This window comes from Amphiura filiformis, chromosome 5 (assembly GCF_039555335.1).
Source record: "Amphiura filiformis chromosome 5, Afil_fr2py, whole genome shotgun sequence".
Classification (NCBI taxonomy): domain Eukaryota; kingdom Metazoa; phylum Echinodermata; class Ophiuroidea; order Amphilepidida; family Amphiuridae; genus Amphiura; species Amphiura filiformis.
In genome coordinates, this window is record NC_092632.1 from 1690697 (window position 1) to 1709136 (window position 18440).

The 18440-nt window shown below is 35.6% G+C and overlaps 1 protein-coding gene across 1 annotated transcript; it reads right to left on the minus strand.

Annotated features, from left to right (window-relative positions):
• Positions 1 to 1321: 1321 nt before the first annotated feature.
• LOC140151780 (adhesion G-protein coupled receptor D1-like) lies at positions 1322 to 17371 on the minus strand. The gene is made up of 12 exons (XM_072174117.1): positions 17261 to 17371; positions 16919 to 17022; positions 16641 to 16749; positions 15956 to 16106; positions 6333 to 6399; positions 6055 to 6121; positions 5152 to 5237; positions 4645 to 4771; positions 4172 to 4213; positions 3839 to 3925; positions 3476 to 3527; positions 1322 to 1442 (listed from the first exon to the last, which is right to left on the minus strand). The coding sequence occupies exons 1-12, from the start codon at positions 17354 to 17356 to the stop codon at positions 1429 to 1431; spliced, it is 1002 nt and encodes a 333-aa protein (XP_072030218.1). The 5' UTR covers positions 17357 to 17371; the 3' UTR covers positions 1322 to 1428.
• Positions 17372 to 18440: the final 1069 nt, after the last annotated feature.

Below are 18440 nucleotides of genomic sequence, written 5' to 3' on the forward strand. Positions count from 1 at the left end.
ATACTCTTGTATTTTATGTCTACTTCTTCCTCTATTGTGTACAGCGATAATAGATAAAATGAGTCTCGGATCAAAACTCATGATGATGACTTTGATATAAAATTGGATCGATTGAGCCCATATTTATTGGTCGAGCTATGAGTTTTAAAATATTGGACGAGATGTAATTGAGTCCAATATTTAAAAACTCATAGCGAGACCAATAAATATTGGGCGTAAAGCATCCAATTTTATCATTATTATGTGTTGGATCCAATATTTTCACACGCTTGGATTCATCAAAACATAATAATGGGTGAAATGGGCTGTTTCAACATTTTGCTTTGGACCTCGGAATATCCATATTCTTTGGTTCTAAAGGCAAAATGTTTAGATTTTTCACATGCCCTCCAAATAACCAATGCGCAGGTATTAACCTTTATATACCTCATCTAAAGATTCCCGCCATCTGATTGGTTAAAAGAGCGGGCATAGTTTTGACTATGCCCGCAAAAGTAACTATTCCCCGGGCATAGTTCTGTGTGTGCGTTGTTCCCAGCGTAAAATGATATTACGCACGCGTAATGATATTTGCGCGCGCTATAATTACGCGGAAATTGCAGATTGTAATCTGTGCCGTTCGCATTGAAACTATTAATTTCTCTTTTCTCAAAATCGATGCTTTTAACCAAACAGATGACAAGAATCTTTAGATTTGGTATATATAAAACAAATATTGACTGCTTTTTATTAGGGGCATGGTTAAATTATAGGCCCATGGTGATCTCAAAACCATGACTATGCCCCGAGATGGTTTTGAGATCACCTTGGGCCTATAGTTTTAACCATGCCCCTCACAGCAGTCAATATTTGTATACTATACCATCACCCCACTGTGAACAATTTTTGAATTCCAACCAAATAATTGGACAGTTTAAATTATTCCAGATCTGGCCATTTTTATCCATAAAAAGGGCAAAAGATGTGGATTTTATAAATGTCAACAATTTTCAGTCAGAATTTGGCATTTATTTTTGTCTTCCTTGAGACATAACATAACATAAGTGCAGGAAATGGTAATTTTGTCCCAATTTTGAGTTGAACTTTAAAAAAAAAGCTCTGGTCATTTACTTTATTCATGATCCATTTGATTCATGACTGATTTGAGAACAAGATCAACTGTTTGTCACCACACGAAAGTGGTGACAAAAGATGTGACACTTAAATCCTGCCAGTTGGATCATCATACAGACATCGTCTTAACTTTTGAAAGGGTAAACAAAGTACAAATGAGATACTTTTGTCACCATTTCTTTTTCAAAATATAAGCGGAATTGTATGATTTTAAGACACACTTCAAGTTGCTTGCAGACTGTACAGTTTATTATTTACATTCGGAAGCCTGGCAGATCCGTGCAGAACTCCATTTGAATCAAGTCCAAGCAGGTATCACATTTTTGTTCCTTGGAAACAAATAAAAGCATTCAGTTATTGAATATTTTCAATTTTATTGAGCTAATTAGGGAACAACCCAAAAGTCCTATAAATGAAAGTCCTTTCATTAGAAGCCCTCCCTCCTCCCCTCTAAAACAAGTGTCAAATATCGAAAATTCCAACTCATATTCATTGGGCACAGGGCCATCGCGATGGTCGATGGGGTTGTGGAGGGATGCGACATTGCTAGGATATTGATCACGTTTAAGAAACAATAATTCTATTTCATTTCGAAATATTTTTCTTCAAAAAAATGAGGACATGCTGGATTTTAAAGTGCGGTACAGCTGCTTTGAAAAATTAACTTGCAGGTTGCGAGTACTGCACTCTATATTTATTTGAAATCATTTTGAAGCAACCGCTGCAAAATCAGAAAATACTAACATTTTACAATTATATATTAAATCCTTAAAAAAAGATCAACTTTGACTGATGTTTTAACTACTTCTTTACAAACCTAATCGGACTTTTTGGCCCCTCCCTCCCTAACGAAAGGACTTTCGTTTATAGGGCTTCATCGAACTTTTGGGTTGTTCCCTTAATATGATGAGCATTATAATAATGATGAAAATATTATGTCAACAGCACCATGATATACGCATTACGCATTGTTATCACAAAAACGCCCAAATGCAATGTAAGTGACAGGCACTAGGGCAGCCTACTTTGAAAGCAAGAGGTTTTGAGCCTGTAAGGTGTGATGAAGCTGAATGAAATTAAAAGTCTAGAGAGTCTTACAACATTGCAATTGTAGCTTACGATCCGTTCAATGAACTTTAATGTTAAAATGGTCCACATTTTGTGACACTTTGCAAATTAGGAACAGACAATGCCATGGATTGATGATCATATTGATAATGAAGTCAGCATTGCATACATATTGCTGCCTTTGGTGAAAAATCCACATGCTCGCAGGCATAGGTATGACCTGCAGGGATTTTCACAGGTTTTCAGCCCTGGCCAGCATTATTTACAGCATTGCTGAATGATGAGTTGAATTAGGTTGAGTATATGGCACAGTATCACATGATGATATCCCAGCAAACATAAAAACGTTTTAAATAAGTTATATTTTGGCTTTTGGTTTAGGTAAAAACGTTTTAATAACATTAAAATGTCGGGTTATACAAAGGTCACGATAACGTTTTAAAACGTTTTGTATGAAAACACACTACAACAATATTTTTAATAAATTTTTTCAAAAAATGTTATTGTGAACTATTTTTGTAAACGTTTTTGTCAAATATTGTGTCAATACTTAAATAACATTATGTTAAAATATTTGAACCCAGTAAACACAGAAATGTTCTCGCAAAATATTTTTTCAACCCCAAAATAACATTCTGTTTAGAATGTTTTGTATCAAGCTTTCAAGAATGTTTTTTGAATGTTATTCAAACGTTTTTACACCCTTTATATAACCCGACATTTAAACGTTTTCTGTAAAACATTTTTCTTTGCTGAGCAGTAGATTATCAAAAAATGTTTTTTAAGGGCATGAAAACGTTTTATACTCTTAATATACCCTTTATATAACCCGACATTTAAACGTTTTCTGACAACCTTTTATAACCTTTTGCGAATGATGTCGAAAACGTTTTGTGTTTGCTGGGATCTTATAAAACTTTCTTACCAATGATAATGTAATTACCGATGAACTGAATGAAAATAATAATAATCAAAGATAGAGTCACATAACTTCAAATCTTTTAGATTAGATTAGGCATGAGAATTCAGGCTTTTTTGGTCCAAATTTCCGCACTTTCTTTTTAATTTCAGCCCGTTTTGGGCCTTTTCAGCCTAATTCCACGCACTTTTTCAAACTTTTCACAATTTGTTCATGAATAATCATTCCCATGCCTGTATTTTAGTTATGATTTGAATATCAATTATCAACTTGAGAGATTTTTAATTTTCACGGTAATTTCAAGGTATTTTCGTGTTTTTTTGATTAATTTGTTTATCTATTATTGATTTTATAATCGTGACTACATCATTTTACCTGTGCTCGTGGTGGAAAGTGATGTTTCTGTGCTCTTTGATGGGCCGATACTCTGTAAAAGGAATGAAATGTGCACAGGATAGTCAGTTATGTATTGTACTTTGAGGTACAGGTAGGCAGCAAACAGGTGTGTTACTGCTCTTGACACGTCTGATAAAAGTAAATCATGATATTGATAACATTTTAAACTTATAAGACCACATTGTTATATGGAACCAATATCAGCTCGATGAGAAACCAATAGTTGGATTAGCTGCATTTGCTTTAGCTTTTGATAGCCACATATCAATTATACACGATTATAGGATCAAACACAACTATTGCATAATTATAATGATGCCTTGTTAAAAAACTAAAACTCACCGCCGTTCCCAATACTCTGTTGAAGAACATAGAACTTTCGTCGCTGGCAAACTTCTTCCCAAGCTTTCGCCGCAAAGATCCTTTTATCTATATGAATTATTTAAACACACTCTTTTAAATGTCATATGTCATAATATTTTTAATATAAATATAAGATAATCAACAAAAGAAAATGTAATCCAGACATAAAGATATTGATCATGATGGTGGTGGTGATGATGATGAAGATATTGGCCTACGCTGAAATCTCCTATATAAAATTTTACGAATAAAATACTAAACATTCATGTATACTACTAGAACTCATCATAATAATAAGTAAACTTGGCATACCTCATCATTCCATAAGATGTTGAATATGAAGAGAAACACTCCCTTACAGACAGATGGAAAATAATCATGAAAATGTGTTGTTAATCTAAAGTACAAGAAGGTTTCAAGAATGTCGTTTGAAAATGCGTGAAATTATATTTACAGTAGGATATTTTAAACTTTTTAAAAGGAGCTACCCTGCTTTTTAGTTATTTTCCTTTGTGTATTGCATTAGCAAGTTCAGGATTGTGCAAGAGAAAATCCTATTACGTTGTATAATATATAAATTATTACGAGTATGATGATAATATTTGAATTAGCAATCCGGCTACTATACTATCCATGCCCGGAGATTTATTTGGTTTTAGAAGTAATTAAAGTAGGGATAATATTTAAGAAACTGTCAAATAAAACATTTGTGATAGGTGAAACACGTTTGAAGTAGAACTAACGTTATAATATAATGTGAATTTAAGCAGTTTAAAAAACTTTACCTGTAATGAATTAAGTATGGCAAACAAGTACTGAAATAAGAGCGTTTCTTTGTTGAAGCTGAATACCCCAAATATCCAAGTCAACCCAAGGATTGGTAACATTATCACCACAGCTCGCAACGACGACCTGAAAATATTCACTCAGTTAATATTTTGGGGTACAGACAATGGCGTAGTCAGAACTTTTTTCAGAGCAAGGGGGGACAAATGAGTGAGGCAACTTACAAGGCGGATAACATTTGACGAAAATGATCAAAATTGGCTGAAGGGCACAAAAAAGACATCAGGGTGGCCAGCATTAGGGGGGGGGGGCGGGCTTCCCACAGGCGACAGCTGTCCCCTTATCTCCATAGTTATACAACTAGTATGGTTAGTGATGTATTAGACGTGGAGTAAGTAGGTTTACCAAGCGTCGAACCCCCGCACATACGAATTCAATAAACGATGAAACTCCAAAACCTGGCTGTAAACTCTGTTTGCTTTACTTCAATACATTCGTATTCTTACCTCATTTTTTCTTTGTCAGATTTGTCCTTGTATACTTTAACAGAAGTGAATGCCTTCATGGCCAATATTATCACAACCGTGTTCACCTATCAAGAATATAATAAGAATATGATAAGAAGTTTGGTAATGTGCGGTGTGCATATTTTCGGCGAATGTTTGCTTGACATAACTGTGTCTGTTTCTCTTCTCTCTAAATATAAAAGAGTAATACCGTATTTCACCCTTTTAGGCACAACAATGGAGTGAACTTTTATTCTTTAAAGAGTGAATTGTATTTCTTGTTCAGTCCAGCCAGAGTAAAAATTACCCAATTGTTACTCTTGGCATTTCACTGATTAGATAGAGTAATCACTGTAGGCAATCTGTTTAGAGTGAAATTATCAAATCTAGCGTAATTTAGGGAGAGCGTGGCGCAATGGTTAGGTACTTGCCTTTAGTGCATGAGGTCCCGGGTTCGATTCCCGGCGGTGGCTGGGATATTGCTGGGATATTGACTTGGAAAAAAAAGTCTGAAATTAATTGGCAACTTCTGTAGATTAAATTCAGACTTCCGCTCTCCCCATGGTTCATTTAGAATTGGGTAAAAGAATCATGAAAGTACTCCGTCCTTCGGAGGGGACGTTAAGCCGTCGATCCCGTGTACAGAGAGCCATACCTGTACATGTATCTCGCAGCCAGTTTCGAAAAGAGTAGGGTGTTAACCCCTGACTGTTCCCAACCCGTCCCGGTGTTCAAATGGACCCCAATGGAAATAAGCTTCAATAGAGGGTTATCCAGGGTTGTCAAACCCTGAACAAATCAAAAATCGTTTCTTCCACATATTTTACAAGAAAATTCTTATATTTAAAAAAGCAGTAAATTAGACAACAACTTGATCATAGATGTCGGAATATATATACGAACGGCAATGATTGCTAATGCAGGTCCAACAAATGCCCACATGGCACCTCCTTCCGTTGTGAGCCAGCAGCTGTGAATAGAAAGAAATCAAACATTGATGCAGATTATCCGACAACAGTCCAAAATGAATTACATTCTTTAAGGAAATTGGATACTATCATGGATATTGTGCATTATTTGCTGTCAAAGTATATTATATGCAAATTATAATTATGTATTTGCTATGCTAATGCTAGAAAACTTAATTAGAAGTTCATTAGTGATTGTGGATGAGTACTTACTATGAATCTGTCCCATAAGCTTCATGTTTGATACCAGCAACAATAGCTACAAGCACAACTGGAAACCCTATCAGAAACAAATAATCGAAAATAGCCACATTTCAAACCATCTCATAGGTTAAAATTTCGTTTTCGTTTTATTGTTTTTACCATAATAAAAAGTTCAGCAAATGTCTTGCAAGTTTGAATCAGTTTTGGCTTTCAAGGACTTTTGCATGTTTCCGCGGGAAATGACTGGGCAAAACATCTTTTGATATTGTAATTTTTATTTTATTTTTTTATTATTTATTAAAACTTCTTTTGCCTGGGTAACAAAACTCAGTGTAAACACTGTTTTTCAGTTTGGCCCAGGGGTCAAAAACGTAAAAAAACAAAAAATAAACAATACATTTTAAAATACATTACATAAGCATATATCAGATTGCACAATTTAACAAAATTAGGAATACAATCAAAAACTAGACCAGCTAGGCATAAAATTTACATACAAACAACAATGATATATAAAAACAGTGATATTGCACTATAGGACATCAAAAGGTGTAATTTACTTAGGGCTTACAAGCATATTTAAAATAACCAACTGTAGCTGGCAATGGATTTTTTGCTCTGGTGGGGAGAAGGTTAAAGGACAGTACACCTCTGGAGGAGAATTTCCTTTTGGCAGAGGCACTGCGGTTTGTTGGAGGGACAAGATTACCTTGGGATGCGGACCTAGTGGAGTGGCCATGACTGTTACTAACTGTGGAAAAGATGTTACATAAAGGCAGTGGGAGGATGTTGCTAAGGCTCTTATAGACCATGATGTTAAGGTGGATATTACGACGATCGTCAAGTTTGTCCCACTTCAAGGTATTAAGAAGAACATCAGTGGGGTATCTCGTGGGAGACCAAGGATTATTTTGCCAGCAGTATTTTGCAACCTGTCAAGCGTTTTCAGTAAGGTCTTACCAGCATTTCCCCACACTGAGTCGCAGTAGTCCATGTGAGGTAAAGTAAGAATTAGAAGTTATCATTCCAAATAATTCTAAATAATTCGTAATTCAAATATTACACGAGTGCAATGTGTATGTATAATGTTTTCTATACCTTGGATACTCATGAACTCGTAACTTATGCTTTCAATTAGTTGACTAAATTGCAATGTGTATGTATAATATTGTCTTACTATTACCTGGATGACCATGAACGCGTAACTTGTGCTTTCAATTAGTTGACATCGGTGGGTCTCTCATGCTTCTTGCAAAGACATCCCCGCCCATCCTTTGGATGGAGTAGGTTTTGTTTTTGCTTGAGTTTAGATTGGTTATGCCATGTATTTCTGCTGTTGAGTATAATTTTGTTTGTGTGTGGGAGGCTCATGGATGTGTTTACATCGATGAGTCTCTCACACACTCTACACTGGCATCTCCATCTTTGGATGGAGATGGTTGTGTACCTTTGCATTTGGTTTCAGTGTGCTTATATGAGATTATTAGTGTCATTTTTATTATGTTAAACTGTATTTTTATCTTGTATATTGATGTATTGATGATGCCGGTGTGAGGTGCACCGACAGTCCCCCCTGGGGATTTTGTTGGTGGGCCTCTCACTGGTGTTACTTTGCCATTCTAATGTTGTTTGCTTGCAGCTGGTCTGCTGTTTTATGCATATTATTTATTGTTTGTATAATTCTTAAGTTAAAATCATTTATTGTAAATTAAGTTTGGTAGTTTTTAAATCTGGAAAGCGCATTGAGGAATCTGAGATTCACAATGCGCTATATAAATGCTGTTTTATTATTATTATTATTATTGACAATTGCAATGTGTATGTATACGTTGTCTTACCATTACCTGGATGACCATGAACACGTAACTTGTGCTTTCAATTAGTTGACATGACAAGTGCAATGTGTATGTATATGTTGTCTTACCATTACCTGGATGACTATGAACACGTAACTTGTGTTTTCAATTAGTTGACAATTGCAATGTGTATGTATACGTTGTCTTACCATTACCTGGATGACCATGAACACGTAACTTGTGCTTTCAATTAGTTGACAATTGCAATGTGTATGTATACGTTGTCTTACCATTACCTGGATGACTATGAACGCAGAACTTGTGTTTTCAATTAGTTGACAATTGCAATGTGTATGTATCGTTGTCTTACCATTACCTGGATGACTATGAACACGTAACTTGTGCTTTCAATTAGTTGACAATTGCAATGTGTATGTATACGTTGTCTTACCATTACCTGCATGACCATGAACGCGTAACCTGTGCTTTCAATTAGTTGACATGACACGTGCAATGTGTATGTATACGTTGTCTTACCATTACCTGGATGACCATGAACACGTAACTTGTGCTTTCAATTAGTTGACAATTGCAATGTGTATGTATATGTTGTCTTACCATTACCTGGATGACTATGAACGCGTAACTTGTGCTTTCAATTAGTTGACAATTGCAATGTGTATGTATACGTTGTCTTACCATTACCTGGATGACCATGAACACGTAACTTGTGTTTTCAATTAGTTGACAATTGCAATGTGTATGTATATGTTGTCTTACCATTACCTGGATGACTATGAGCGCGTAACTTGTGTTTTCAATTAGTTGACAATTGCAATGTGTATGTATCGTTGTCTTACCATTACCTGGATGACCATGAACACGTAACTTGTGTTTTCAATTAGTTGACAATTGCAATGTGTATGTATATGTTGTCTTACCATTACCTGGATGACTATGAACACGTAACTTGTGCTTTCAATTAGTTGACAATTGCAATGTGTATGTATACGTTGTCTTACCATTACCTGGATGACTATGAACGCGTAACTTGTGCTTTCAATTAGTTGACAATTGCAATGTGTATGTATATATTGTCTTACCATTACCTGGATGACTATGAACGCGTAACTTGTGCTTTCAATTAGTTGACAATTGCAATGTGTATGTATACGTTGTCTTACCATTACCTGGATGACCATGAACACGTAACTTGTGTTTTCAATTAGTTGACAATTGCAATGTGTATGTATATATTGTCTTACCATTACCTGGATGACTATGAACACGTAACTTGTGCTTTCAATTAGTTGACAATTGCAATGTGTATGTATCGTTGTCTTACCATTACCTGGATGACTATGAACGCGTAACTTGTGTTTTCAATTAGTTGACAATTGCAATGTGTATGTATACGTTGTCTTACCATTACCTGGATGACCATGAACGCGTAACTTGTGCTTTCAATTAGTTGACAATTGCAATGTGTATGTATACGTTGTCTTACCATTACCTGCATGCCTGTGAACGCGCAACTTGTGCTTTCAATTAGTTGACAATTGCAATGTGTATGTATATGCTGTCTTACCATTACCTGGATGACTATGAGCAGCGTAACTTGTGCTTTCAATTAGTTGACAATTGCAATGTGTATGTATATCGTTGTCTTACCATTACCTGGATGACTATGAACGCGTAACTTGTGCTTTCAATTAGTTGACAATTGCAATGTGTATGTATGACAATTGCAAAGTGCATGTATATTGTCTTACCATTACCTGCATGACCATGAACGCGTAACCTGTGCTTTCAATTAGTTGACATGACAAGTGCAATGTGTATGTATACGTTGTCTTACCATTACCTGGATGACTATGAACACGTAACTTGTGCTTTCAATTAGTTGACAATTGCAATGTGTATGTATATATTGTCTTACCATTACCTGGATGACTATGAACGCGTAACTTGTGCTTTCAATTAGTTGACAATTGCAATGTGTATGTATCGTTGTCTTACCATTACCTGGATGACCATGAACACGTAACTTGTGTTTTCAATTAGTTGACAATTGCAATGTGTATGTATATATTGTCTTACCATTACCTGGATGACTATGAACACGTAACTTGTGCTTTCAATTAGTTGACAATTGCAATGTGTATGTATCGTTGTCTTACCATTACCTGGATGACTATGACGCGTAACTTGTGTTTTCAATTAGTTGACAATTGCAATGTGTATGTATCGTTGTCTTACCATTACCTGGATGACCATGAGCGCGTAACTTGTGCTTTCAATTAGTTGACAATTGCAATGTGTATGTATACGTTGTCTTACCATTACCTGGATGACTATGAACACTTATCTTTTTTTTTCAATTAGTTGACAATCGCAATGTGTATGTATATGCTGTCTTACCATTACCTGGATGACTATGAACGCGTAACTTGTGCTTTCAATTAGTTGACAATTGCAATGTGTATGTATACGTTGTCTTACCATTACCTGGATGACTATGAACGCGTAACTTGTGCTTTCAATTAGTTGACAATTGCAATGTGTATGTATACGTTGTCTTACCATTACCTGCATGACCATGAACGCGTAACCTGTGCTTTCAATTAGTTGACATGACAAGTGCAATGTGTATGTATACGTTGTCTTACCATTACCTGGATGACCATGAACACGTAACTTGTGCTTTCAATTAGTTGACAATTGCAATGTGTATGTATATGTTGTCTTACCATTACCTGGATGACTATGAACGCGTAACTTGTGCTTTCAATTAGTTGACAATTGCAATGTGTATGTATACGTTGTCTTACCATTACCTGCATGACCATGAAGCAGCGTAACCTGTGCTTTCAATTAGTTGACATGACAAGTGCAATGTGTATGTATCGTTGTCTTACCATTACCTGGATGACCATGAACACGTAACTTGTGTTTTCAATTAGTTGACAATTGCAATGTGTATGTATATGTTGTCTTACCATTACCTGGATGACTATGAACGCGTAACTTGTGTTTTCAATTAGTTGACAATTGCAATGTGTATGTATACGTTGTCTTACCATTACCTGGATGACCATGAACACGTAACTTGTGTTTTCAATTAGTTGACAATTGCAATGTGTATGTATATGTTGTCTTACCATTACCTGGATGACTATGAACACGTAACTTGTGCTTTCAATTAGTTGACAATTGCAATGTGTATGTATACGTTGTCTTACCATTACCTGGATGACTATGAACGCGTAACTTGTGTTTTCAATTAGTTGACAATTGCAATGTGTATGTATATATTGTCTTACCATTACCTGGATGACTATGAACACGTAACTTGTGCTTTCAATTAGTTGACAATTGCAATGTGTATGTATACGTTGTCTTACCATTACCTGGATGACTATGAACGCGTAACTTGTGTTTTCAATTAGTTGACAATTGCAATGTGTATGTATACGTTGTCTTACCATTACCTGGATGACCATGAACGCGTAACTTGTGCTTTCAATTAGTTGACAATTGCAATGTGTATGTATACGTTGTCTTACCATTACCTGGATGACCATGAACACGTAACTTGTGCTTTCAATTAGTTGACAATTGCAATGTGTATGTATACGTTGTCTTACCATTACCTGGATGACTATGAACGCGTAACTTGTGCTTTCAATTAGTTGACAATTGCAATGTGTATGTATACGTTGTCTTACCATTACCTGGATGACTATGAACACGTAACTTGTGCTTTCAATTAGTTGACAATTGCAATGTGTATGTATACGTTGTCTTACCATTACCTGAATGACCATGAACACGTAACTTGTGCTTTCAATTAGTTGACAATTGCAATGTGTATGTATACGCTGTCTTACCATTACCTGGATGACCATGAACACGTAACTTATGCTTTCAATTAGTTGACAATTGCAATGTGTATGTATACGTTGTCTTACCATTACCTGGATGACCATGAACACGTAACTTGTGCTTTCAATTAGTTGACAATTGCAATGTGTATGTATAATGTTGTCTTACCATTACCTGGATGACTATGAACGCGTAACTTGTGCTTTCAATTAGTTGACAATTGCAATGTGTATGTATACGTTGTCTTACCATTACCTGGATGACTATGAACACGTAACTTGTGCTTTCAATTAGTTGACAATTGCAATGTGTATGTATATGTTGTCTTACCATTACCTGGATGACTATGAACGCGTAACTTGTGCTTTCAATTAGTTGACAATTGCAATGTGTATGTATATTGTCTTACCATTACCTGGATGACTATGAAGCGTAACTTGTGTTTTCTTTCAATTGCAAGTTGACATTACCTGGATGACTTGACGCGTAATTTGTGCTTTCAATTAGTTGACAATTGTATGTATAATGTTGTCTTACCATTACCTGGATGACTATGAACGCGTAACTTGTGCTTTCAATTAGTTGACAATTGCAATGTGTATGTATACGTTGTCTTACCATTACCTGGATGACTATGAACGCGTAACTTGTGCTTTCAATTAGTTGACAATTGCAATGTGTATGTATATGTTGTCTTACCATTACCTGGATGACTATGAACGCGTAACTTGTGCTTTCAATTAGTTGACAATTGCAATGTGTATGTATATTGTCTTACCATTACCTGGATGACCATGAACACGTAACTTATGCTTTCAATTAGTTGACATGACCAGTGCAATGTGTATGTATATGTTGTCTTACCATTACCTGGATGACCATGAACACGTAACTTGTGCTTTCAATTAGTTGACAATTGCAATGTGTATGTATACGTTGTCTTACCATTACCTGGATGACCATGAACACGTAACTTGTGTTTTCAATTAGTTGACAATTGCAATGTGTATGTATACGTTGTCTTACCATTACCTGGATGACCATGAACACGTAACTTGTGCTTTCAATTAGTTGACAATTGCAATGTGTATGTATACGTTGTCTTACCATTACCTGGATGACCATGAACACGTAACTTGTGCTTTCAATTAGTTGACAATTGCAATGTGTATGTATACGTTGTCTTACCATTACCTGGATGACCATGAACACGTAACTTATGCTTTCAATTAGTTGACATGACAAGTGCAATGTGTATGTATATGTTGTCTTACCATTACCTGGATGACCATGAACACGTAACTTGTGCTTTCAATTAGTTGACAATTGCAATGTGTATGTATACGTTGTCTTACCATTACCTGAATGACCATGAACACGTAACTTGTGCTTTCAATTAGTTGACAATTGCAATGTGTATGTATACGTTGTCTTACCATTACCTGGATGACTATGAACACGTAACTTGTGTTTTCAATTAGTTGACAATTGCAATGTGTATGTATATATTGTCTTACCATTACCTGGATGACTATGAACACGTAACTTGTGTTTTCAATTAGTTGACAATTGCAATGTGTATGTATACGTTGTCTTACCATTACCTGCATGACCATGAACACGTAACTTGTGCTTTCAATTAGTTGACAATTGCAATGTGTATGTATACGTTGTCTTACCATTACCTGAATGACCATGAACACGTAACTTGTGCTTTCAATTAGTTGACAATTGCAATGTGTATGTATACGTTGTCTTACCATTACCTGGATGACTATGAACGCGTAACTTGTGTTTTCAATTAGTTGACAATTGCAATGTGTATGTATATATTGTCTTACCATTACCTGGATGACTATGAACACGTAACTTGTGCTTTCAATTAGTTGACAATTGCAATGTGTATGTATATGTTGTCTTACCATTACCTGGATGACCATGAACACGTAACTTATGCTTTCAATTAGTTGACAATTGCAATGTGTATGTATACGTTGTCTTACCATTACCTGGATGACCATGAACACGTAACTTGTGCTTTCAATTAGTTGACAATTGCAATGTGTATGTATACGTTGTCTTACCATTACCTGGATGACTATGAACGCGTAACTTGTGCTTTCAATTAGTTGACAATTGCAATGTGTATGTATACGTTGTCTTACCATTACCTGGATGACCATGAACGCGTAACTTGTGTTTTCAATTAGTTGACAATTGCAATGTGTATGTATATGTTGTCTTACCATTACCTGGATGACCATGAACGCGTAACTTGTGCTTTCAATTAGTTGACAATTGCAATGTGTATGTATACGTTGTCTTACCATTACCTGCATGACTATCAACACGTAACTTGTGCTTTCAATTAGTTGACAATTGCAATGTGTATGTATACGTTGTCTTACCATTACCTGGATGACCATGAACGCGTAACTTGTGTTTTCAATTAGTTGACAATTGCAATGTGTATGTATATGTTGTCTTACCATTACCTGGATGACCATGAACGCGTAACTTGTGCTTTCAATTAGTTGACAATTGCAATGTGTATGTATACGTTGTCTTACCATTACCTGCATGACTATGAACGCGTAACTTGTGCTTTCAATTAGTTGACAATTGCAATGTGTATGTATACGTTGTCTTACCATTACCTGGATGACCATGAACGCGTAACTTGTGTTTTCAATTAGTTGACAATTGCAATGTGTATGTATATGTTGTCTTACCATTACCTGGATGACCATGAACGCGTAACTTGTGCTTTCAATTAGTTGACAATTGCAATGTGTATGTATACGTTGTCTTACCATTACCTGCATGACTATGAACGCGTAACTTGTGCTTTCAATTAGTTGACAATTGCAATGTGTATGTATATGCTGTCTTACCATTACCTGGATGACCATGAACACGTAACTTGTGCTTTCAATTAGTTGACAATTGCAATGTGCATGTATATGTTGTCTTACCATTACCTGGATGACTATGAACGCGTAACTTGTGCTTTCAATTAGTTGACAATTGCAATGTGCATGTATATGTTGTCTTACCATTACATGCATGACCATGAACGCGTAACTTGTGCTTTCAATTAGTTGACAATTGCAATGTGTATGTATATGTTGTCTTACCATTACCTGGATGACTATGAACGCGTAACTTGTGTTTTCAATTAGTTGACAATTGCAATGTGTATGTATATGTTGTCTTACCATTACCTGGATGAATATGAACGCGTAACTTGTGCTTTCAATTAGTTGACAATTGCAATGTGTATGTATATGTTGTCTTACCATTACCTGGATGACCATGGACACGTAATTGTGCTTTCACTTAGTTGACAATTGTAATGTGTATGTATATTCAGAGGATGATTTAAGCACTTCCCAGCAAGTCTTGCGGTTAGCACAGCTGTGTGAGTAAACATGACACCACTGCCCGCCCACTGCATACACACGTGCGTGGTTAAATTTGAATTTGGACAGATATATTTACAATAAATACACCTTCAAAAAGTTGGTCGATTTAACATTTTATGTTATCTACAGAAGGTGTGAATTATCATTCATGCATACATCACTTTAGATCTGAAATCGACCAAATAATGACGACACGCGGGCAATTCTAAAACAACATCTTTTGCACAGAGTTCAATGGGATTTGAAAAGTAAAGTGGCAGTTGAAACTCGAGTGATAACACATTTACAGTGCATGATGGGGCTTCCTTAAATCATCCTCTGATGTATATTGTATACCAGAAAGTAATACAAATTTGACGATATCTTTGCTAAACGAATTAATCTGTATGACTAAATATTTTGTACTTAAACATTATGCAGCCAGAGGTTTCCAGTGGTATAAAAATGTCAACGTTTTTGAGAAAAGTGGGAGATGAGGTTGTGGATCACGAACGGTTTATCTATAGCATGATTGTGTAATACTTACCCCAACCAAGAACACAGAAGTAAACGAAGTCCCATACACCTTTGGCAGATCTTCGCAATTTGATATACAGGTACAATCCTTGGGATAACATCCAGCACATGACGGTCAAGAAGAAATAATGCAAACATACCGCCACAGCAGTGCACAATTTCTATCGGCGGAATCAGACATAATATGTTACTTATAGCTCTACACTACTTTAGGTTTTCCTTTTGAGTTTAGTTATACTTATTTAACATGTTTGGTGAATTCTAGAACAGTTTCAAATAAATTCATATAAAAAATGTCTCCTATATTCATCAATCAGTTTTGTGGTTATCAACTGCATGAGCTGCATACATTATTATAATGTTCGGTTCTGAAGTATACTTGATCCTAAAGTACGCCAGCAAGAAAACTCATAATTACGGTGATCCAATGATGTATAATGATCTATGCCTAAGTAAACTTGTATCACATTGTAAAAGTACGACTCATTTTGGATTAATTACCCCAAATTGGAACGGTTCGATCTAATCGGAACGGTTCTTTGCCAATGCCAATCAGGTTGAAGCACCGATTGGATGAGTTTGCTGTAAGAATGATTGGGTCGCCCACACAGTACCTCATGGCCGAATAGAATAGGATTCGGCCTTTTCGTCTGCAGGGAGTAAACTTTAGCCCAAATGACGTTAAAAAGATTTACCGGATTTCCAACCGCAGTTTCCACACCAGCAAGAAATAGAAATTGCGCTATGAACATCGCTATAGCTAAATGCTTCAAGATAGATATACGCGTAGAGCGTTGCAAATCCCTGCATGTATATGATAAATGGTGATAAAAACGTAGATTAGATTTATAGAATGCTTTTATTCGGTTGTGTTAAAATCAATCAGTTTTATATAAATATCCTGTTGAGAACCAACCCGCAGTTGTTAAAGCGCTTTTACATAATTATGCTATATAGTAATAAGGACACGTACCTTAAGATAAAGAGCAAAATAATAGTGACAAGGAGGCAGATAAGCGACAGTGTACATCCTACATATGTGATGACGCTCAAGCTGGTTTCTTGTACTTTGGTTAACTGAAAAGATGCATTACGCGATTAGTTAGTTTTTAATGACTTACTGTTCATTTAATTTGAATTCAATGCGATTTACATATTTTAAATTAATGCGATTGCACATTGCAAGATTTAATTTTCAGTGCTTCGGCCATTTTGTTTTTACGCAGTTTTATGATTACCCATCATTTAATGTTGTTACATGTTGGCTTAAAAAAATATAAATTACTTCGATGTTAAAATACAAAAGTCATCTTACTGGTATTTCGTTGACCGACATTAGAATAGCAAAATTGGTAAGATGTGTGGATGTGCAGACAGTAACATTCTGCGTTGATGTTGGGTCTACTTGCATTCCTTCTGTTGACCAGGTACTGAAAATTATTATAATAATAATGTTTTCGTTGAAAACGTTTTACAAATTGTTGCAAGAACTACTTACTTGTCTTTGTATTTAACGCGTATTGGGGGTTTTTTGGTTTTTTTTTATTTTTTTAAATATTTTTTTAAGCATGCATATAAAATGTATTCTTATAGTGATATGCCTACATTTGAAGATTCGTGTATGTTATGGACACAAAGCAAAGTGCCTGCCAGTGTGTCATAAATGTGTGTAACTTGTACGGTATACTGTGTGAAAATGAAGTACCATACGTTTTGATTTTGGGTCAATTATGAAGACTTAAAGTCATGAAAGTAAATTATTATGTACTACCTTGGCGTTTTGTTCAAGTCCAAAAACGTGCAATGTCGTATTCTTCGATCGGTCGCTGGCTGTGAAGTATAAATGCAAAACACATTTAGGACTTACATCAATCACACCAATTACATCATTATTGATATAATATCAATACTAAACACATTACCAATAAAGACTTACCAAATTTGTTTCCATAGTCAATGTAATATCTAAATCATCAAAGTTGGTATCATCGCCACCACTCAATATAACATTGTAAATTACGCTTGATATTTGGTATTCGGTTGAGTCATCTCCGACCTGAGAACTAGTTGTGGTAGACTCATCGAGAGAGTTTGGGAGTAAATCCTGTAAACCATCCGATATTTCAGCTATAATTATTCGTGCTTCTGACGTCGCTTTAAAGATAAATGAAACACCAATATCTTTAAATGTGCATTGAGTTATCTGATGTTTAAAATGCATTGTGTTTTAATGAATTAATAATGTAATCAAACTCGGCATTAGAATAGTATAACGGGAGCCACATTGTCAAATGTATGGTTAAAATTTGCCACTGAAGGTACAGGGTTTAGTGCGTAACCCAACCAGACAAGGACATTTTTCTAAGAAGGCTTATGCACATTCGATTTTTCTACTCTGCCCTTGAGATGGTCTATGACAAAGATCATCCAACAACCATGCATGTTCGCTTTGCATCGTCCAAAATTAGCAAAATTATCAGGACAGGTTGATTATG